Here is a 22,940-nt window from a genome sequence, read left to right on the forward strand (position 1 = left end):
TGTTGTAGCTTGTATCAGAGCTTCATTTTTTTTTTTGGCTGAATAATATTCTGTTGTGATGATATAACACACCACATTTTATAAAAATCCACTTCTCTGTTGATGGATCTTTGAATTATATCTACCTATTGGATGTTGTGAATAGTGCTGCTATGAATATTGACAAGCAAAAATCTGTTTGAGTCACCATTTTCAGATCTTTTGGGTGTCTGAGTAGAATTCCTGAGTCATATGATGATTTTATATTTTTGTTTTTTCAGATTTATTTATTTTTTTAAAATGCTGGTTCATCTGCACTTGGCATATGTTTTTGTCTAATTTGGACAAAGACTGACATACAGGTGCAAAAAGTAAATCCTCTTTTGCAACCCAGAACTCATTGATCAGTATGAATTTTGATACATACAAGCAGGAATAGATGCCTACCGTGGTTAAAAGTGATGGGTGGAGTATTTGTAGCTATAAGGGTTGGTTTAGGATTAAAGATATTAATATTCTTATTTTCAAAAAAAAAAAATAAAGTGCTGGTTCATTCCCCAAGTGGCCGTAACAGCAGAGGCTGGGCTAGTCTGAAGCTGGGAGCCAAGAGCTTCATCCAGGGCTCCCACATGGTTGTAGGGGCCCAAGGAGTTGGGCCATATTCTGCTGCTTTCCCTGGCACATTAGCAGAAAGCTGGGTCAGAAGTGGAGCAGCCCAGATCTGACACCCATATGTAATGCTGGCATTGCAGATGGTGGCTCAATCCACTGCACCGTAGAGCCAGCTTCTATGTTTAGATTTTGAAAAGCTGCCATACATTTTCTCAGCACCTGTATCAGTTTACATTCCTACTAGCACTATGTAAGGAGTTCCAGTTTCTCTCTGCCAGTATTTGTTCTTTTAAAAAATTTTTGTTTTTAGTGTTTGAGACAGAAACAGAAGAAATAAAAGTGTGAGAGTATACTCCCATCCACTGGTTCACTGTCCAAATACCTGTGGTAGTGGGGTAGAGATCCAAAACTGGAGCCAGAAACTCAATCCATGTTTCCCATTTGGATGTCAGCAGCCCTGCTAGTTGAGCCATTACCTACCTAGGATCTGCTTTGGCAGGAAGCTGGAGTCAGGAACCAGAGCTAGGAACTGAACCCAGGTATTCTGATGTGTGATGTGACTGTCCTCACCTCTAGGCCAAATGCTCACCTCTTTTTTTTTTTTCCCCAAGGATTTGTTTAGTTACTTGAAATACTGAGTTGCAGAGAGAGTGGGAGAGATCGATATTCCATCTGCTGGTACACTCCCCAAATGACTGCAACAATTGGGGCTGTGCCAGACTGAAGCCAGAAGCCAGAAGCCAGAAGCCAGGAACTTCTTTTGCATCTCCTATAGTCTTCCCTAAATGCGGAGAACCCAAGTATTTAGGCCATCCTCTGCTGTTTTTTGAGGCACATTAGCAGGGAGCTGGATTGGAAGTGGAGCTGCCATATTAAAATTTCCATCCATGAATACAAAACATCTTTGCATTTATTTAGGTCCTTTATTTTCTTTAGCAGTGTTTTATAGTTTTTAATATACAATTTTTGTGTCTCATGATATTTATAAATATTTTATTATTTTTGATGCTGTTTTTTTTTTTTTTTGACAGGCAGAGTGGACAGTGAGAGAGAGAGACAGAGAGAAAGGTCTTCCTTTTGCCGTTGGTTCACCCTCCAATGGCCGCCGCGGTAGCGCGCTGCGGCCGGCGCACCGCGCTGTTCCGATGGCAGGAGCCAGGTGCTTCTCCTGGTCTCCCATGGGGTGCAGGACCCAAGGACTTGGGCCATCCTCCACTGCACTCCCTAGCCACAGCAGAGAGCTGGCCTGGAAGAGGGGCAACCGGGACAGGATCGGTGCCCCGACCGGGACTAGAACCCGGTGTGCCGGCGCCGCAAGGCGGAGGATTAGCCTGTTGAGCCACGGCGCCGGCCTTGATGCTGTTTTAAGTGTAATTACTTTATTAATTTCCTTTTCGGGTCGTCCTTGCTGGTATGCAGAAATGAAACGGATTTTTGAATATTCATTTTGTATCATGCAACTTTGCTGAGAATGTCTTTTATCTCCAATTGGTTTTTTGTTTGGGTAGATTATTTAGGATTTTTTTAAAGATTTATTTATTTGAAAGTCAGAGTTACACAGAGAGAGGAGAGGCAGAGACAGAGAGAGAGGTCTTCCATCCGATGGTTCACTTCCCAATTGGCCACAACGGCTGGAACTGTGCTGAACTGAAGCCAGGAGCTTCTTCAGTGTCTCCCTTGAAGGTGCAGGGACATAAGGACTTGGACCGTCTTCTGCTTTCCCAGGCCATCAAAGAGAGCTGGATCAGAAGTGGAACATCTGAGACTCAAACTAGCACTTCAGGCCAGGGCGTTTACCCACAGCGCGCCAGCCCCCCTCCTTTTTTTTTTTTTTTTTTAAGATTAGGATTTTTTACATATAAGATTATGTCTTCTGCATATAGAGGTAGTTTTGCTTATTCTTCCATGAAGAAGTCTTTTATCTTTTTCTCACCTAATTGCTTTGGGTAGAATGTTAAATGCTATGTAGAACAGACTGGTGAAATCAAGATCCTTGTCTTATTCTTGGTCTTATGCGGAAGGTTTCAGTCTGTCACCATTGAATATGTTGGCTGTGGATAATTTCATATATGCCCTTTTGTAGGATGTTCTCTTCTGTGCCTGGCGTTTTTATCATGAAAGGGTATTGGGTTTTGCCAAATGCTTGTTTTGTATCAATTGAGATGATCATGTAGTTTTTTCTTTCATTAATGTGATATAGTTTGTTGTTGCTTTTCATATGTTGAGCCACTTTTATACAAGGGCATTTTAAAAAGTTTAGGGAAAGCGGACTGGCGCTGTGGCGCAGTGGATTAAAAACCCCATCCTGCAGACCCGGCATCCCATATGGGTGCCAATTTGTGTTCCTGGCTACTCCATTTCTGATCCAGCTCTCTGCTAATGCACCTGGGAAAACAGTCGAGGATGGCCCACGTCCTTGGGCCCTTATACCCACTTAGGAGACCCAGAAGACTCTCCTGGCTCCTGGCTTTGGATAGGTGCAGCTTCAGCCATTGCGGCCATTTAGGGGGTGAACCGGTGGATGAATACCTCTCTCTGTCTCTCCCTACCTCTTTCTCTAACTCTGTCTTTCAAATAAATAAAACAAATTTTGGGAAAAAAAGATTATGGAAAATGAAAGATAAGTTGGGGCCAATGCTGTGGCATAGCGGGTAAAGCCACTGCCCACATTGCCCGCATCCCATATTGGTGCTGGTTCGAGTCCATTTCTGATCCACTTGCTCCACTTCTGATCCAGCTCTCTGCTATAGCCTGGGAAAGCAGTAGAAGATGGCCCAAGTCCTTATGTCCCTGCACCTTCACGGGAGACGCCAGAGAAGCTCCTGGTTTCACATCAGCACAGCTCCAGCTGTTGCTGCCATCTGGAGAGTGAGCCAGTGGATGGAACACCTCTCTCTCTCTGCCCCTCCTTCTCTCTGTGTAACTCTGACTTTCAAATAACTAAATACATCTTTAAAAAAAGAGAAATTCCTTTCGTTGTAAAAAATTGTGTAATCCATATGTAGTTTTTTTTTAATGTGTTTTCCACTTTTTGAAGACCCATTATATTCCTGAGATAAATGCCACTTTGTCATGTGTGTAATCCTCTTGATATGCTGCTGAATTTGGCTTGCTAGTATTTTATTAATGATTTTGTCATGTATATTCATAAGGTATATATTGGTCTATGCTTTTCTTGTCGTGTCTTTGTCTTGCTTTGGTATTTGGATAATGCTGGCCTCATGTAATGAATTAGGAAGTGCTCCCTTTTCTTCTATTTTTGTTTTTGGAAGAGTGTGAGAAGGACTGGTGGTGTACCACTACGCCTTTAAACAAGCAGCTGACAAGCCAGTTAGCCCTGGGCTCTAGCTTGGGGTTTGTATTTGGAGCTCCAGTCTTGAAGCTGTGCTAGGTCAACCTTTCCATGCTTTTCTGCCACCTCCATCTTGGCCACCTGTTTAGGGAGCCAGTCTTACTGAAGAGGCAGACTGAAAGCTGCCCTGGTACACAGGTTGAGTTGGTAAATTGGCTTTTAAGACCTTAGCTTTTTCCATGTATTCTGTTTCCTTGGGCTGATGGATGAAGGGTCTGAATAAAAGGAATGCAGAATAGAAACAAGGCCTCTGAGCCATTCCAGGGGTCAACACAAACCAGCTGTAGAGGGAATGAGTTCTGTGTTAAAAACAATGCTTACATATTTTCTCAGATACCTAACATTTTAGGATAAAATATCTCATTCAGTACAGCTTCCTACAATTCTAACTTCACATCTGATAGTAGAGGTGGCCGCATGTACTTTTTCTGGGACTCTAATTCTTAAATATTGTGCTGTTTGTGCTCTGGTGCTTCCATGTGACAGTATTTTATGACCTGTTTTCATGTATTACCTCAGTCCGTATTTTTACCTGTGTTTAATGACCTTGTTTTCTGTTGTGATATTCTAGGTGACTTTTTTCCCCTCAGTCATATTACTACACAGTGAAGCTACAGCAGTGAGTTCGGCATGCAATCCTCTCTTCCCTTGTTGAGCTCCCCATCAGGCGGATTCTAGTTGTTATGGGCCTGAGAAATCTAACTTCACTGCCAGCTGTTGGATGAGGACGTTGTGTGGTCCCTTGCTCTGTTTCCTGTTGCTACCTTCTAAGATGTAAGCAAGACCTTGGCAGGACAATGGCAGTTGTGTATGTAACTGGGCTCTAAGCAGAGCCCAGGGTGGAGAATACGGGAAATGTGGTGGAGATGGCTCTGAAATGGGGCTGCCGCAGCACGGAAGGCTGCTGTTTCCTAGGCAATATTCTGCCTAATATTTTTAGCGCGTGGTCACAGCAGAACTAAATGTAGTTTCTGATCCCAAATTGGTAATAAATGTAGACGTATTTAGAGTCAGAAACAATGCATTTAAAATCTTCTGCTCCTTAATTGTCCTGCCAAGTGCTGAGTTTAGGTTTCTTTGTTTCTTGGCTACCTACCCAGCCTCCCACCATCTCTCAGAGAAGGTGCCCGAATTTTCTCTGGGTGTTAGGTGGGATTGTGAAACCCGTGAGTTACAGCTCCCTGAGCTGTATTGAGAGGCATCTGATTTTTGTGTTTCTGCCCACGTATGTAAATGTGTACACTTTAAGATTCATCTCCCTTTCAAGATTTTAAGGATCTGGTATTATAAATAGTGTTAGGCTCTCAGGCGTGTTAGAAACAAAATAAAACATAATGATTTCGTCAGTGATGTACCTGGAGGACATGTTCATTACCAGCGTGGTGATAGTGTGTTCCTGCCTTGGTGACCGGTCCTTGTATTGCTGCTAAGTGCTTTTGTAAGTAAATGCTGTTTTCTTGGGGCTCCTCAATTAGTTTAAGGAGCACCCTAATTGTTGCCTGCTTCATCATTACAAAGTTGCAATTTGTGTCTCAGGTTGCCCAGAACAGTATCCATTTTCTCATGGAATGTTCCTTAAGGGGGCTTTCTGTTCTGTAATTGTTCTGTCTGAGACTCAGAAGTGGAAGGCTATCTTCCCCACTTATTTTAAACAGACATCAACTACCTGAGGGCAGTGGCGGTGTCGTCTGTGCTCTCTCTTCTCTGGCATCGTGCCCCATGTGCACAGGGAGCCAAGGCTCATGCAGAACTGTCTTTGTGTGGTGCTGGTTTCCAGAGTGTGAATTTTGCTGATTGCTTATAAGCCATAGTGTTGCAGGCTAAAGTAGGGGGTGCTTACTGATTGGCAGGACATCCTTTAGGTGCTTTGGACTGGAAGTCCCTACCTTTTTCTCTATTTTATTCCCAATAAGGCATGATATTCTCGGGAAGGTTAGCGATAGCAGGGGAAAGGAGAGGTGAACTCGGATCCCTCCTGTCCTTATACTGTGGTGTGTGGGTGGATGAGTGTGTGAAAGTTCCTGGCTCTCTTTGGGAGCAGGCTGTGGAAAAAGTCCCCTGCCTGCTGTCCAGAAGCCCAGTTGTGATTTCAGAAGGGAAGAGAAGAAGGAAGTTGTGGGGCCCTTACTCCCTGGATGCCAGCTGCCTCTATCTAGGGTGATCTCAGCAGCCTACAACTGTTGCCTCTACCTGCCTATCACTGCCCTCCTTCACTAACTCTTCTGGTTGCTGGGAGAGCAATGGCAGAAATTAGAAGACAGTTCTGAGTCATCAGGAAGCTGGACTCTGAAGCATCTGCTTTTGGTCAGCTGTCACTGATGCAGAGCCAGCCAGCATTGCTTAGAGGTTTCAGTGGAAGTGTGTCTGCAGCCACCCAGTGTGTAGTCCAGGTGTGTGGGTACACTTGTAGCTCCAGGATGCTGGGCTGCAGGAAGCTTGGCTGGCAAAGCAGAAGACAAATCTGTGTGGAGATGAAGCCCTCAGTGCTTTTTTTTTTTTAAGATTCATTTATTTATTTGAAAGTCTGAGTTACACAGAGAAGGAAAGGCAGAGAGAGAGGTCTTTCATCCACTGGTCCACTCTTCAATTGGCCTCAATGGCCAGAGCTGCGCCTATCCAAAGCCAGAAGCCAGGAACTTCTTCCAGGTCTCCCACGTGGGTGCAGGGACCCAAGGACTTGGTTCATCTTCTACTGCTTTCCCAGGCCATAGCAGAGAGCTGGATTGGAAGTGGAGCAGCCGGGCTTTACCTGCTGTGCCACTGCACTGGCCCCCTGCCCTCAGTACTTTTGCTTGTCCTACCCTTCACTCAGAATTATCTCTAATAATAGTAGCAAGAACTTCGAGCTTCTTGAGCCCTCATTTTGTGTGAAACGTTATGCTCTCTGATGTATGTCAGCTCATTTAGTACAGATATCCATGCTATAGAATACTTACTATTGAGCCCCTTAATAGATGAAGGAATTGAAATGTAGAGAGGTTAAACATCTTGGCCAAAGTCATACAGCTCGTTGGGGAGATCTGGGTTGGAACCTATTACAGTGGAGTGGAGTGGGATGGTGCTTCTGATAACCTCTGTGGTTGTCATCAGACACCAGCTTATCACTCAGGTTCTCAGGCAGGGAGCAAATGCAGGGAGCAGGTCTTCTTGCCTGCTTCCTGCTAGGAGCTTTACAATTTAGAGCGTAGTGGAAAGTACACTGACCAGGTACAGGGTCTCTCTCTAGTTTACCTGTTCACTTGCTGATGTACTTAGTCAAGCCCCATTCCCCTTTCCGAGCTCTCTTTGCTTTACCTGCTATGAAGAAACAACCATAGGTTTGGCATTGCGGTGCAGTGGGTGAAGCTGCCACTCGTGATGCTGGCCTCCCATATGGGAGTGCTGGGTTGAGTCCTGACTGCTCTACTTCCATTCCAGTTTCTGTTAGTGTGCCTGGGAGGGCAGTGGATGATGATCCAAGTACTTGGGGAGACCTGGATAGAGTTTTTGGCACAGTCTTGGTTGTTGAGACCATTGGGAGAGTTAACCAGTAGATGGAATTGTTCAGTTTCTCTTTTTCTCTCTATACCTCTTTCTCCCTCCCTTTCAAATAATCAATTAATAACTTTTTTTTTTAACAGAGGAACAGTCTTGTTTTATGTATTTCCTCTTGGGGTGTCAGGATAACAGATTAGTTGGAAATGATTTTAGATATATCATTATGGCCTCCACTTTCTGAGTTCTTGCCAGGTAGTTGGATCTCTATGAGGGGAGTGCTTGGTGCTGGACCCTGGGAGGGGATGTTTTTGCTCCCTATGCAGCTGGGAAGCATGAATGATAAGAGGTCAAGCCACACAGGGAACAAGTGAGCTGACTGCTGTTGGATGCAAAGGCTTTCTTTCTCCTGAATATCTGGGCCTTTGCAGTGGGCAGTTCTGTGTCAAGGATGTCAAGGAACTCTGTGTGTATGTGTGTGTGTATTGTAGAAACTTGGCTGTAGTAGGGGTGGGTTTCTCCACAAGAGGGCCCTAGTAGGTTCCCTTTAAAATTTCCATTTTAATAAAAAAGGTGCCTTTTTATTTATACTGTTGCAGAACAAATAAGGTGATGAATCCAGTTTCTGTGACTGATTTCACAGTCCACTGGAGAGAGAGCATGGTCTGTGGAAATAGCATGGGTTCTGGGGCCAAACTGGATTGAATCCTGCCTCTACTGCTCTCTGGCTACACGAACTCTGGCAAGTTGCTTAACCTCTCTGGATTCTGGTCCCCTCATGGGTGGAATTAGCAGCATACTGGAACCAACTATGGGTTGTGGTGAAGAGCAAATGAGCTTAATACTTGGCTTGGAACATATGAAATGCTCTCTAAATGTTGACTGTAAATATTATTTGACAAAATTTATTTTCCTCTGGGATACATTTGAATATGGAATGAGGAGTGTCACTGGGGTATTCTTGCCTTGCTGTACACCAACTGCTACAATTGAGATTATTGTAGACTGCTCAACAAAGTATGAGCAGTCTGAGGTGTGGCTGAGAGCTCAGGGAAGGTAGAGCTGCCTCTGGGAGTTGTGATGGGAGTTTCTTCTTGGAGAATGTGCTTTCCTGCTTTCTCCTCTTTGGCATGTGGGTGCTGTTCTGAAGGGCCCTTCAGCTGCCTTACTGCTAAATTCAGTGGATTTTCTTATTCTGATCTCTTGACATTGTTTCACACGCTTTTACTTTCTTGTGACTCTCTGCTCTCTTGGCCTTTGTAATTCTTGTTATATTATTGTTTTAATATTTTAGTTATTTATCCTTTGTTGCCCTCCCTCCAGGGTCCCAGGCATAGCCATGCCTGTGGAAGAACCCTTCTTGGCTCCCTGGGTCCTGGGGCAGGACAAGCACCTGCCTCTGCGCTGCTACTGGAAGGGTCTCTTGTTGGGCTCTCCCTTGCATACACAAAGAGTGGATTTTAGCCTTATAGCTCTCCAGGTAGGCAGAAGCTCGGATTCATTGTGAACCTTCTCCTTTTAATAGTCTCCTGTAATCACTTGGCATTGTGGGTACCTTGGGTGTGTGTCGTTTGGCTATAGGCATGACTTCAATACTTGGGGCAGATGTTGTCTTCATTGCACAAAAAGCCAGTTGCTCAATGAGTTCTAATCTAGCCTACCCACTTGAGGCTAGGGCTGCAGTTAGAAACCACATTTCTTTTGCTGTTGAAAGGCTTTTTCCATTTAATTTCTTTCTACCACTTGAGTTTCTGTTTAGTGTATATCTTAGGGGGAAAAGTTCTGTTTGCCTGCCTACACCATACTTGTTTCTCTTGTCCTTCACATTCTCTAAAATGCCATTTCTTTTCTTAAGCCTCTGCATGTTCTGCCTTGCTGAGGTTGTCCTTTCAGTGTCCCCTCTGCTTTGTTTCTTTAGCTTCATATTTGTCTGCTTAAATTAGTTGGTGAGCTGCTGTTTGTGTAGAGGTGAGTGACTGTGTGTGTGTGTGTGAGTTTGTGCAGCCCATAAATAGTAATGAATGTGTGTCTATGGAAAGAGCTCATCCTCTAACCTTCAGTTTGTAAAGTAGGAGATTGTCTTACAGCTGTTTGTGCAGCTGGCAGTTCTGCATGCTGGTGGACTGTCTCTGGTTGCCAGTGTGCTGGCTAAAGCATTTAGTTGGCTGAGTCTGCCTTGGGGCTCAGCAGAAAACTGGCTTGGGACTCCTCATTTTCAGCTCCAGCTGTATTCCTTGAACATCTATTTCTTTCACCGCCTGGGTGTAGTTACCTGACAAAAGACTCTGGTCCCAGTTGGAGGCACATGGCCAACAGGAGAACACATTTATCCAGGAGGTAGAAGCTCTAGAGAAAGACTCTAGGGAGCTTGGCCCAGCCCTAGCTGGCTGAGGCTTCCGAAGCAACGACATCATCCATGTTCTAATGATGGAGTGATAACCAGGTTCTAAGTGCTGTATCAGGCACTTTGTACATCTTGCTTTATTTAATCCTCCCTACTGGCCTTTGAAGTAGGAGCTTTTATTGTACCCATTTTACAGGTGAAGAAACTGAGGTGTGGTGAAGTTGCATTCAGGATTGCATAGCTAGGAATTGGCAGAGCCAAGGTTCACCCTTCGACCTATGTGCCTCTGAATCCACATGCTCTATTTTCTACCTGATGTTCTTATCTCTTTGTTTCAGTAGCTGTCAGAGACCCAGTGCTCCCCTTCCCCTCCCTCCATTGGCTTCTTGCCAGTCACGTAACATTCCTTTGTATTCTCTCTACAGAGAAGATGGAAGTTGTGGAAGATGTCTTGTTCCACAAGACTCAGGACCCTCCCGTGACTCCTGTCTGAATTGAGTGGAGGGCACTTCGGGGTTGGGGAGCAACAGGGGCTAGGTGGCCCTTTTCCACTACCTCCCCAGCACGTGCTGTGGCTGCAGTCAGCTGGCAAATAAAGATGGCTGAGAGCATCCAGCCTCTATTTAAGTAGAGATACAGCCTACAAATAGGCAGTTTTGTTAGAAAAATGGACATTGCAAGTACTTTATTATCTCTTTTGTCCCAAAGCCCAGGGTACTTAAGGAGAGAGTTACTGGTCAAACACTGAAGTAAGTTCCCCTTTCCTGGACTGAGTGATGGTGTTTTAAGTTGCAAAAAGGCCATAAAACTGAAGCTGTAGGACTGTCCTCAATTGGGAGCCAAGGATGATGGGAACATTGGCTCTCAGGGTACTCAAGTGAACAGAATTCATGGACGGCACGTGGTTTGGGGGAGAGCATCATCTTCAGGTTAGGAGTGCCCAACTGAGGTTCATCTGGACACTCCCACTTTGGCAGGGACCAAGGTTTTCTTTGTTGCTTCTGCTGCCTGGCTCCAGCTTGCGGGTGTGCCAAGCTGGCAGGATACAGGGGGGTGCCGCTGCCCCTTTCTTTGTTTCCTCCTCTCCCTCAGCTTCAGCAGGGCCAACTCCGCAACTCTGTGTCCTGCACCTGCCACTTCTTCTTCTTTTTTTTTTTTTAATCAAAGCTAGTTATATAGACAGAGATCTACCATCTGCTGGTTCACTTCCCAAATGGCTGCAGTGGCTAGAGCTAGGCCAGGCTGAAACCAGACACTTGGGCCATTGCCATCTTCTACTTTTCCCAGGCCATTATTCAGGGAACTGGATTGGAGGTAGAGCAGCCAGGATATGAACTGGCACCCATATGGAATGCTAGCATCTCAGGTAGGGGCTTTACCTGCTATGCCACAATGCCAGCCCCACCTGACCCTTTGTGAGTAAGGACCAAGAGCAAAGGATATGGTTACGGACCAGTCCTTAAATGGACAGAGGATGCTGTGTCTATGTCTGTGTGCTGCAGTGTGTACCTGCTCTCCGGGTTCTCCTGGGGAGCTTGGAAATTGTCCCACACTTTTCTCCCAGCCTTACTTCACCTGGGCCTCTCCCCCACTCTCTGCCCTGTCCCTGGTTCCATCTTGTGGGAGATCATATGGACGCAATAAATAAATCTGGTGTGCAGTCTGTGTGGAATCACTGGGGGAGATGAAAGATCCATTTACGAATTGATTTCACCTTAAGTGTTGGCAGAAAATGCTTCTGATGGTGTTAGTGTGTGTGTGCAGAGATGGAGGTGGCAGAGAGCCCTTGGAGAGGTGCCATTTCTCTGGCCCTCTACTCTTGCCACTGCAGAAGGTGGGAAGCTGCTGTTTGTGCATCAGCTGTCCCTGACCTCTTCTGTCTCAGTCCCTTTTGGGCCTGCTTCTCCTGCTCCTTTGTCTCCTTTGCCCTTGATGTCTTCCTTCTCGTTTATCGTTGGCTGCTTGTCTTTTCCCCCAGCACCAGTTTCAGTGTTTTTCTCTGGCTGTGAGAAGGGATCTGCCTCTGTGTGTGTGTGCTAGCTATCACATGAACCCTGCCATGTCACTTTGGGGTTAATCTATGTCTTCTTGTATTATGGTATCACCCTGATAATGCTGTGAACCCCACCTCTATTCCTTCCCTGCAGCATAGGCAAGACTGTGGAGTTCAAAAAGGTATAGGGCATTAGAGGGAGCTCCAGGGCTGGGCCTCCCTACCTTCTCCCTCCTGGTGTGGCAACCTCTGCCCCTTTTCATCCTGATGCAGCCTGGCCCTTCCATCTCTCACACTCAGGCATGGCCAGGCACCTGTCCAGAAACTAGTGTCATGCTGTGAACTCCCTGTCTTTGCATTGATTGGTGCCTCCAGGGAGCCAGGTTGCTGGGGAAGCTTGTGTGGCACTCAGCTGTTCCATTTTGTTGACAGAGAGGGGGTGGGGAGGGGCTGGCAGAAAGCAAAGGCTTTAGCTGCTGGGTGAGTGTAGCAGCTATTTTTAGCGCCCAAGCCTTTGCTTTTCCATTTGGCTGTGCTTTTTTAGCACAGTGCGGGCCAGCAGGGCTGTTCTTCGTGGCTGCAGATGTCCTTAGAAAAAGTTTCTGTCTTCTCCCGAAAAGGTGTGTGCTGAGCTGAGGGGCAGTAAATTCTGAGAGAGGGTTCAGGCAAGGCTTTGGGGCCCACTGCTCTTGTACCTTGAGACTGATTTCATGAGGTGGAGAAGGGAGGAGAGTAGCAGGAAAAGGAGAGGGAAGGTAAACACTACACTCTTCAGAGATGCCTCCCTGTAATTAATTCACCATTAAGATTCGTATTGAGTAAACTGCAGAATGAGGTACACTAGGGCTGAGCGCTAAACACAAAAACCTTTGATAAGGTACAGTCTAACAGCACATTCTGAGTTTTTCTGAGAGTCTTCTTTCATTGTCTTTTGCCTTGTCTTATTTTGTTTTCCTTTCACTCTTTCCTAGATTATTTGCCAGTTTGGGTTGTTGTCTTGATTTACACTCATTTACTGACCACAGGTTTTCCATTACAGTCAAGCTTTGCTTAACAACAGGGACATACTCTGAGAGATGTGTGGTTAGTTGATTTCTTGGTCTTGTGCACATCGTAGCAAGTACTTACTTGAACCTGAATGGTAAGTCAGCCACTCAGCATGGCTTCTTGATGCAGTCAAAAGACAAGGTAACATGAGATGCATGTGTGCTGCTGGGAGCATAACATAGTAAACTGTTTTACACAAAACCCTTTTGTTCTAGTAAGTAGAAGGAGTACACTAAAGTAATAAAAGTATTAATATGGTATGCACATAAGTCAGTTATGAATATTATCAAGTGTTACATACTATACCTATTACATGTGTAATACTTTTATTCAACTGGCATTGTAGTTGTTGGTTTATACCAGTGTTGCCATTTTTCTGCAATAGCATAGCCAAAATAAGAACTTAAATAATAATCTCATAGCTAGATTCACTTCGCCATCAGCGAAGTATGCAGTAAGTAGAAAAAACCTCCCTTTCAGACAAAAGGGAAAGAAAGTTTTTAAGCGAGAATATAATTTTCCTCATGGGCATTGTCTACCTTAGAAAAACTACTACAGAACATGCCTGAGACTATAGACTTGTAGTTCAGGCCACCGAAGATTAGAGATGGGACACGGGCACTCCCTTGACTTGCATCCTCTGGTCTGCTTTAACACAAACCAGGAGGAAAAGAAAGCTCGGCATCAGAAGCAATGGGTGGCAGGCCTATTAATGGCTGATCTGTACAGTGATCTGCCCTCAAGGAGACCCAACAGGCCAGTCCACTGCAGTGGCTTTCAATGTGGTAAGCCTGGGCTTCAGCAGAAGTCAGCTTGTGAAGAGCCCTGGCAGCTCTGCCAAGAGTTGCATCACTGGAAATGGACCTGCCCTGGAGTCGAAGGATGCCCAGGTCAGAGCCACAGATCTTATTGGCTCTAAGCTGAAAAGCCCTTCACTCAGCCCAACTTCCAAAGTGACCACCGCAGCTGAGGGTATGGTCAAGTAGGGTCAGCAACATTGAAGGCAGAACTGTAAATTTCTTCTTAGAGATGCCCCCTGCCTTTACCTGGCCAGCTCTCCTCCCAGGCCAGCCAAGTAATGAAAGTCAACAGAGTGCCTTCCCCTAGGAGGTTCACACCTCCCTTAGGATATACCCCATGTGAAGAGATAGATAGGTCTGGGCCTCTTAACTTACAAGGCCTAAAGCCCACCAGATTATTATCAAGCCCCTTCTGTCAGGTTCTATTTGCCTCTCAATCAGAAAACTTAATTGTAGCTTAGACAGCACCTTTCTTAGCACATCTAATAATGACTCTGTCCTTTGTTCTAGGCCCTGTCTAGTGCACTTGGGCCTCATTCCTTTGTAATCATAACCTCTATTCTACCTCCAATGGCTCTACTCCCAACCTGTGTGTACTGATGGTCCTCTTCCCCATTTCATGCTGTATAATTGTTCAAACCTGGTAAATGCCACTCTTAGGATCATTGGTTACTATCCTCACCCTGTCTTTTATGACCTTGTCTAAATATGATCAGAGTCGGCAAACTTGGAAGGCTTCCATAGCCTTGGCAACTCATGACGACAGCCTAGGATGGTTACTGGCGCCATAAACTAGAGTATCAATTTGTTGGGTCAACAACAGGAGCCACTGTGCACTTGCTCCTCATGTGGGATCTCTGTCCTTAATGTGCTGTACATTGTGATTTAATGCTATAACTAGTACTCAAACAGTATGTTTCACTTTGTGTTTCTATGTGGGTGCAAACTGTTGAAATCTTTATACTAAATTGATCTTCTGTATATAAAGAGAATTGAAAATGAATCTTGATGCAAATAGAAGGGGAGAGGGAGCAGGAGAGGGGAGTGTTGCGGGTGGGAGGGAAGTTATGGGAGGGGGAAGCCATTGTAATCCATAAGCTGTACATTGGAAATTTATATTCATTAAATAAAAGTTAAAAAAAAATACAGTGTTGCCTCACATGGCAAAGTGTTGCACTATGACTTTATGATGGCTGTGAGGTCACTTGGTCATAGGAATTTTTCAGCTCCAAAATAATCTCACAGGACCACTGTTGTACATGTGTTCTGTTATCTGGCACATGACTGTACACTACTCAGAAACTTTGTGCCTATTAAGTAATAACTGTCATCTCTTCCTTCCCTTCCTTCCATGGCAACCTCTGCTATACTTTCTGTTTTTATAAATTTAAATATCCTGGGTATTTATATAAACAGAATCATAGAATATCTGTCCTTTTGTATCTGGCTTACTTCTGTTGGCATAATGTTTTCAAGGTTCATTCTTATGGTGGCAGGTATCAATTTCATTGCTTTTATGGTTGTATAATATTCCTTTGTGTGTATGTTATACATTTTTTTACCCATTCACATCTGGACAAGTACATTGGTTGTTTTCACCTTTTGGATATTATGGATGATATTGCATTGGACATTGATGTACGAGTATCTGGGTCTGTGTATTCATTTCTTTTGGATATATGTCTAGGAGTATAACTGCTGAGACTTATAGTATTTCTATAATTAGTTTTTGGAGGAGCTATCAAACTGTGTTCCATAGTGACTGTAGCATTTTACATTCCCACTAGTAACATATGACAGTTCTAGTTGATCCATATACTGTCCAACACTTGTTATTTTATTTTTAAAAAATTACAGTCATTCTAATAGATGTAGAATGGTTTATCTTTGTGGTTCTGATTTGCATTTCCCTAATGGTTAATGACAATGACACTGTTCCCCTCAGTCATTTTTATATTTTCTTTGGAGAAATGTCTATTCAGGTCCTTCACCCATTTTTAATTTGGATTGCCAATCTTTGCTTATTGTTAAGATTTAGAAATTCTTGATAAATTCTGGGCATTAAACCCTTACAAGATATTTGACTTGTAAATATTTTCTCCCATTCTCTGTCGTGTCTTTTTACTCTGTTAATAAATCCTTTGAGATAAAAAAAGCTTTTTAACTTTGTTGAAGTCCAGTTTTTTCTTTCACTCTTTGTACTTTTGGTGTTGTATTTTGGAAACCATTGCCAAATCCATGTCCATGAAGATTATACCCATATTTTCTTCTAATAGTTTTATACTTAGCTTTTTTTTTTTCTTTTTTCTTTTTCTTTTTTTTTTTTCTTTTCTTTTTTTTTTTTTTTTGGACAAGCAGAGTGGACAGTGAGAGAGAGACAGAGAGAAAGGTCTTCCTTTTCCATTGGTTTACCCTCCAGTGGCCACTGTGGCTGGTGCACTGCGGCCGGCGCACTGTGCTGATCTGAAGCCAAGAACCAGGTGCTTCTCCTGGTCTCCCACGCGGGTGCAGGGCCCAAGGACTTGGGCCATCCTCCACTGCATTCCCTGGCCACAGCAGAGAGCTGGCCTGAAAGAGGGGCAACTGGGACAGAATCCGGCACCCCAACCGGGACTAGAACCCAGGGTGCCGGCGCTGCAGGCAGAGGATTAGCCAAGTGAGCCGTGGAGCCGGCTGCTTAGCTCTTAAGTTTTGGTCTTTGATCCACTTTAAGTAGGTTTTATGTATGGTGTAAGGGGAGGGTCCAACTTCATTCTTTTCCATATTGATATCCAGTTACCTCAGCACTGTTTGTTGAAGAAACTATCCTTCCCCCATTGAAAGGTCTTGTCACCTTTGTTAAAAATTAATTGATCATATAGATGATTATTTTGTGGCTCTCAGTTCTGTTCAAAGAGTTTATATTACAGTACCATACTTTTGATTACCATAGCTTTCTAATAATTTCTGAAATCAAGAAATGTGAGGTCTTCCAACTTTCTTCTTTTTCAAGATTGTTTTGGCTATTCTGGGTCTCTTGAAATTCCATTTTAATTTCAGTATGTGTTACTTCATTTCTGCAAAAAACTCCCTGAGGATTTTGATAGAAATTGCATTGACTCTTAATGTTGCCTTCGGTAATATTGTCATCTTCAGTATCTAATCAGTGAACATGGGATGGCCTTTATGTCTTTTTTTTTTAAGATTTATTTGTTTATTATTTGAAAGGCAGGGTTACAGAGAAGCAGAGGCAGAGGCAGAGGCAGAGAGAGAGAGAGAGAGAGAGATGTGTTCCATCTGCCGCTTCACTTCCCAAATGGCTGTAACAGCCAGAGCTATGCCGATCAGGAGCCAGGAGCTGGTCTCCCACCACACAGGTGCAGGGGCCCAAGGACTTGGGCCATCTTCTACTGCTTTCCCAAGCCATAGCAGAGAGCTGGATCAGAAGTGGAGCAGCCGGGACTCAAACTGGTGCCCATATGGGGTGATGGCACTGCGGGTTGCAGCTTTACCCAATACACCACAGCACCAGCCCCTGTCTTTATGTCTTTTTAATATTGACAGCTACCAGGGCCTGCTCTTTGGTTTGTTTGGCCATTTGAAAAGTGTTGTGAAAGGTTTTGTGACTTGGGAATATTGGAGTTTGCTAGCTTGGGGATGCTGATGCTGTCTGTCTTCAAGTATGATAATGGATGTCATTTAGGAATGGATGGGTACAAAGGCTTAAGTACACTCAGATCATTTGGTTAGTTTCCTTATCTCCCTATGCTCTACAACCTGACAAGAAGTTGTTAATGAGGAAGTAAGGGACAGGGCTGTTATATAGCTCATGTGAATGTCCTGGTTGACTGTATGGTTCTAACCAGGGCATATCTCCCTTGGATGGCTAGACTTGTGGGAGATGTAGGCTTCAGGTTTATCTAGAAGTAGTAGAATATCCATGCAGGAGATGTCTGACATCTGTTGAGCAAGTGTCATTGTGCGAATCACGAGGGATCAGATGTCAGCTGTTCATAACCTGCTATTTTCTGTCTCTGTACCCTCAGGTCCCTAGCTATGGCTCCCCAGAGCCTACCTCCATCTAGGATGGCTCCTCTGGGCATGCTGTTTGGGCTGCTGATGGCCTCCTGCTTCACCTTCTGCCTCAGTCGTCAGAACCTGGTAAGTGTCTGACTGCAAATAGCAACGATCCCTCATGAGGTCTGAGAAACCCTCCCTGTCATCAGGGCTGCTGTGGAAATAGGCAGGCTTTTATTCTTCCTTCTCTCCTTTCTCCCTCATTCTCCCTTTCTTCCTACTTTTCTCCCTTTCTTCCTCCCTCCCTCCCTTCCTTTCTTTCTTCCTTTCTGTATTTATTTTGAAAGGTAAAGTGACAAGGGGAGAGAGAGAGGCAGAGACAGAAGGATCAGTCCTCCATCTGTTGGTTCACTCCAAAATGGTTGGAAAGGCCAGTGCTGGGGCAGACCAAAGCCAGGAACGTGGAACTCCATCCTGGTCTCCTATGTGGGTGTTAGGGGCCCAAGTACTTGGGCCATCTTCTGCTGCTTTCCCAGGCACATTAGCCTGGATTGTAAGTGGAGCAGCTGAACTCAAACTGTTGCCCATCCATGGGATGTTGTTGTCGTAGGCAGTGGCTCAACCTGCTGAACCGCAGTGCTGGCCCCTGTTTTTTTTCATATGGGTGTGTGACCAGCATTGATTGTCAGAGTATGTGTACTTCTTCCTCCTCATTCCTGAGTCCTCTGGCTTCTGGCACAGTTTTCCCTTTGGGAAAAAGATGAAGAAGATGATGATAATAATATAAAAAATAAGCTGCCACATACCAGGCACTCAGTGCTTTATATGTATCCTAATTTAATCTTCTCAACAGTGCTGCGAAAGAGGTGCCATAATTATTATCCTTGTTTCCAGAAGGAGACTTAAGGTCATAAATATTAATTAACTTTGTCAAAATCACATAGCCAGGATTTCCCCCATGAACTGGGTGTGGGGAGGTAAGTACCAGTCCCAAGTTAAGACTGCTTCTTCCTCCACCCATATCTTGTTTGTGCTCTCTCAGTCAGTATTCTCCTTTCCCTTTTTCTCTCTGTTCTTTGCAGGCCTCTCTTCATTAACCTAGACCTCATTCATTGCTCAGGGCTTCTGTCATTGACACAGGCAGGAAGATAATGCCCAAGAAGGCCCTGAGCCTGGCCTGGCTGCAGCGCTAGGATTCTAGCCCTGTTTCCCCAGCCTGTGCCAGCAACCGCCTGCCCTTGACCAGCTCCTGGTGCCCTCCTTGTCTTCCCCCTCAAGAAGCTCTAACTGTCAGCTCTGACAGTTTCACCCTCCCCTGGCCACCTTCTCCAACCCCCAGGGTTCCCACTAAGTGTTGGGTAAAGCGCTGGAGGCTTTGGAGCCAGAAGCTCTTGAAGTGCAAATGACAATTGTGATGAATTTAATAACAATCCAGCTCAGCAGAGGTTCACCTCTGGCTCATGGCAAGCTTCCACCTTCTCTCTGAAGTCATTTGTTTCCTTTTTGCCTTTCTCCCTACTTTGTGGAGCAGGAGAGAATGTACAGTTAGGAGTCACGAATCCTTTTGAGCCTTTAATGTTCTCTGACTAAGATCTTGTTGGTGCTGTTTTTTGGCCTCTTCTTCAAGGACAGTGTAAAGGGGACCCCAGGGGCTCCTGAAGGTGGGACTGGCTACTGCATGAGGTTCGGGCTGTCTTTGGCATGCCTCGGCAGTGGAATGGGCCAGAAAAGCGCCCAAGCGTCTTGAGGGATCAGGGCTGTATCCCTTTGCCTAACTAGCAGTGCGTGAGGATCCCCAGGCTTTCCATGGTGAACTTGAGCAGATGCACAGTTCACAAAAGCGTGCTGATGAATTTACTTAAGGACTGTGTGTTAGTAAGTCCCTTTTGGATAATAGTCTAACCAGATAGATGAGCTTTCAGAGCCATAATTATTCTGGCCCATTTATATTAGCTCTATTGAGCCTAGTCTCAGAAAAATGTTAATACTGACTTTCATCAACAGAAGCTGCTTTTATCCTTATGTCTGTTCCTAAGCTGCATCCATTTGTCATAATCTTTCATCATGTGGTAAGCACAAGTAGGAGTGGAAGCATCTTTTCTCCCATACCACAAAAATTACTGCCCTAATGGTGTTTAAAATCCAAATTACAGAGCTAGCAACCTTCCCAAAACAGTGCAAATGGAGTAGAGGTGGGAGTGGTTATATTCCAGAGCCTGGGGTATAGGCGGGTTTCCTGATGCCCTGAAATTTTGCCCCTCCAACGATGTTTGTGTCAGTTAGTGTCCACCCTGGAAAGGTTGGATTGTGTGTATTAGAGAAGGATCTTGAGCCAGCCTTCCTCCTGGCCTCTGGGATGCCACATGTCAGGAGTGTAGAGGCCAGGGGGGCTTGGTTGTGTGGTACAGGCCTTCACAGCGGTGCTGCGGGGCAGGCCACGGTGTCGCAGTTGCGATGCTGCTTGGGATACCCACGTCCCATATCAGAGTGCCTCGTTCAAGTCCTGGCTATTGCACTTCTGATCCAGCTTCCTGCTAATGTGCACCCTGGGGGACAGCAGGTGATGGCTCAAATACTTGGGTCTCAGCTACCCATGTGAGAGACCCAGATTGGGTTCTGGACTCTTGGCTTTGACCTGACAATTGCGGCCATTTGGGAGTGTGAAACGGCAGATGGAAGATCTCCGTTAAAAAAAAAAAAAAAAAAAAAAAAAAAAGAATGTTGAACATTGAAGGTGGTAGTGGAGCCATTGGAAGGAGCACAGGCCCTTCATCAGCTCCCTATTACTACTTACAATGGCTGTTTGACCTTTTTTGAGCTTTTTCTCCTTGTTTATAAAGCTGCTGGTACCTCTCAAAGTTAAATGTGATTTTATATACATATACACACACGTGTGTGTATATGTATATATACGTATATATGTATATGTATATACACACATACATGTTTGTGTGTATATAGCACCTAGCATTGGAACAGGCACAGTATGTCAGTAAATACCAGTTGTTGGTTTTAGTGTGGGAGTGGCTGCTTGTATCGTTTAACTTGGGACTGTGTCGAAGGGGCTCATGTCCAAAATGTTGCCCCGGCAGTCTGTCAGTGCCCATCACCCTGCCATTAGAGGTTCATTCACTCTTGTGGGTCTTGAAAGCTTTGGTGTTTAATACTCTGTTATGCAGGTACAAGTACAGGGAAGTGTGACGTGGTAAGCTGTTGTCAGCTAACACGTTAGCTGGCATTTCTTGCCAGTCAGCTGAGAGGAAATTGATATTTGGAGTGGTGGTGATGAGAGAAGGGAGTGCTGGGGGTGTATCCTGGAAGGAAGCCCTGGGAATCTAGCTGGGAAGGCACCAGAGCCTGGGATTTGCCTCAGAGCTGACCAGAGTCTGGCCTGCTTCTCTAACTTCTTGGTCCTCTCTCCAGTTCAGGAACTGCCTGGGCAGAGACTGTTTTCGCTTATCCTTTCTCTGGTCCATGGAAGTCTTTATTTGGGAAAGGGGAGGTGTTGGTAGATGTGCCAAGGTGATCTCATGGCCTTATTTCATGCCACAAAAATCAGCCCCAGGTACAACCATCAGGATTCCCAGCCAAGAAAGAAACACAAAATTTAGTCAGAATTCATGCGTGAGAGTTGGAACCAGGCAGGTCTGGAATTAAATCTATGTTTTTCTGGACACTGTGATTTTGAGCAGACCATATATGAACATAGGAATAATAGGATGTGCTTCACAGGTGAGACTTAGAAGAATTGAGTCATGGAAGGCAGTTTAACCCAGTGCCTGATGAGGACTTAATGAATGATCACTTGCTGTGAATTTTATAACCATGTCCTCATGGTGCCACTTTTCCTCAAAGCCTTTTCTGGAACCCTCCCCCTCCCCTTCTGAGTGCAGGGCCTATCCTGCATGTTTTCCTATCACTGAGCCTCTTTCAGTGCATCTGAGTCTTTGGACTTGGAGGGTGGGCAGATGGGATCTGGGCAAAGTATCTAAAGTTGCTCTGAACCAGAAATAGTGAAGAAGGGGTGCTGATCAGACGGGATTTGTATGCCCCATCACTGAAAAGTGAGTGTAACATAACATAATGACACATTTGTTTGTGTTTTAAAATTGGGTTCAAAGATGATATCAGGAGACCAGAAAACATGGGATTTGGAGCCGGCGCTGTGGGGTAGTGGGTTGAGCTTCTGCCTGCAATGCCAGCATCCCATATGGGTGCTGGTTTGACTCTTAGCTACTCCACTTCTGATTCCCTTCCCTTCTAATACACCTGAGAAAGCAGTGGAAGATGGCCCAAGTCTTTGAGTCCCTACACCAATGTAGGAGACCAGGAAGAAGCTCCTGGCTGTTGTAGCCATTTGTGGAGTATACCAGTGAATGGAAGATTTCTCTTTCTCTCCCTTTATCTCTGCCTCTCTGTAACTCTGCCTTTCAAATAAATAAATCTTTTAAAAAACAGAAAACATAGGATGTTGCACAAGCATTTGGCCTCCCTGAAGCCTGAAGTGTGTAGCTCATGGTTCATTGGTCTCATTATAATCCTCTTTGAATCTATTTTGTAAACTTTATTGGTGAAATCTAGAAAAAGGCTTTCCCAGCCCCTGGCAGCAGAATGAACACTGGGCCTGCCTCTCATCTTCCCATTATCACCATCTCCTTTTTCTCTATCTGCTTCTGTTGATAACGAGAATGTTACCACTTTCTTGTAGCCACACCTGCCTGGAGTTAACTGACTAATAAGTCCAGTGAAGTGTGAGTTGCACTTTGAAGCTTAGATGTGTTTAGTTTGGCCCTCTTAGAATTTTAAAAATAAGAACATTTCACTATATATATATATATATATATATATATATATATATGACATATTGTATTTTATTTAATACATAGATTATATATAATGTATAATGTACATAATGTATGTTTAATATGTAAATATATTATATATATATATATACACACACACACAAACACACACACACATATATATTCCTTTTCTCTTGAAGCTGAATGCCTGGGTGGCAGCAGTGGACCTGCCGAGTAACAGCTTCTTTCCTTTGTGCAGGCAGAAGGGCTCCAGTCCCCACAGTCCCACCACCTCCTGCTATTTACCTGGCTCCCTTCATTCACTTATATCTACCACTACCACCCCTAACCCCCACCCCACCCTCTGGAGGTATTGTGCCCTTTGTGGTGCTGTGTGACACACTTCTTAGGTAATTTTATCAGTACTTTCTTAATTCCACCGTCTAGTACTTCTGGCAGGGGCTGGCCAGCAGGGTTGGGCTCTGGGTGCTTCATAGACAAGGTAGTCTTTGTTCTGAAATATGACGTTAGTGCCTACCTT

The 22,940-nt window shown here is 44.7% G+C and overlaps 1 protein-coding gene and 1 non-coding gene across 4 annotated transcripts in view; both read left to right on the plus strand.

Moving 5' to 3' along the window:
- The window catches only part of SIL1 (SIL1 nucleotide exchange factor), a 315,627-nt gene that overhangs the window by 117,985 nt on the left and 174,702 nt on the right, over positions 1-22,940 (plus strand). For all 3 annotated transcript variants that reach the window (XM_062189064.1, XM_062189062.1, XM_062189065.1), the window contains exon 2: positions 17,627-17,741. In XM_062189064.1, coding sequence (XP_062045048.1) covers positions 17,627-17,741 — 115 coding nt within the window. The remainder of the gene's footprint in view (positions 1-17,626; positions 17,742-22,940) is intronic.
- On the plus strand, positions 293-419 carry LOC133758969 (small nucleolar RNA SNORA40). The gene has a single exon (XR_009865864.1). It is a non-coding gene; the product is annotated as a small nucleolar RNA SNORA40 (small nucleolar RNA).

The sequence above is a fragment of the Lepus europaeus genome, chromosome 4 (genome assembly GCF_033115175.1).
Source record: "Lepus europaeus isolate LE1 chromosome 4, mLepTim1.pri, whole genome shotgun sequence".
Lineage (NCBI taxonomy): Eukaryota > Metazoa > Chordata > Mammalia > Lagomorpha > Leporidae > Lepus > Lepus europaeus.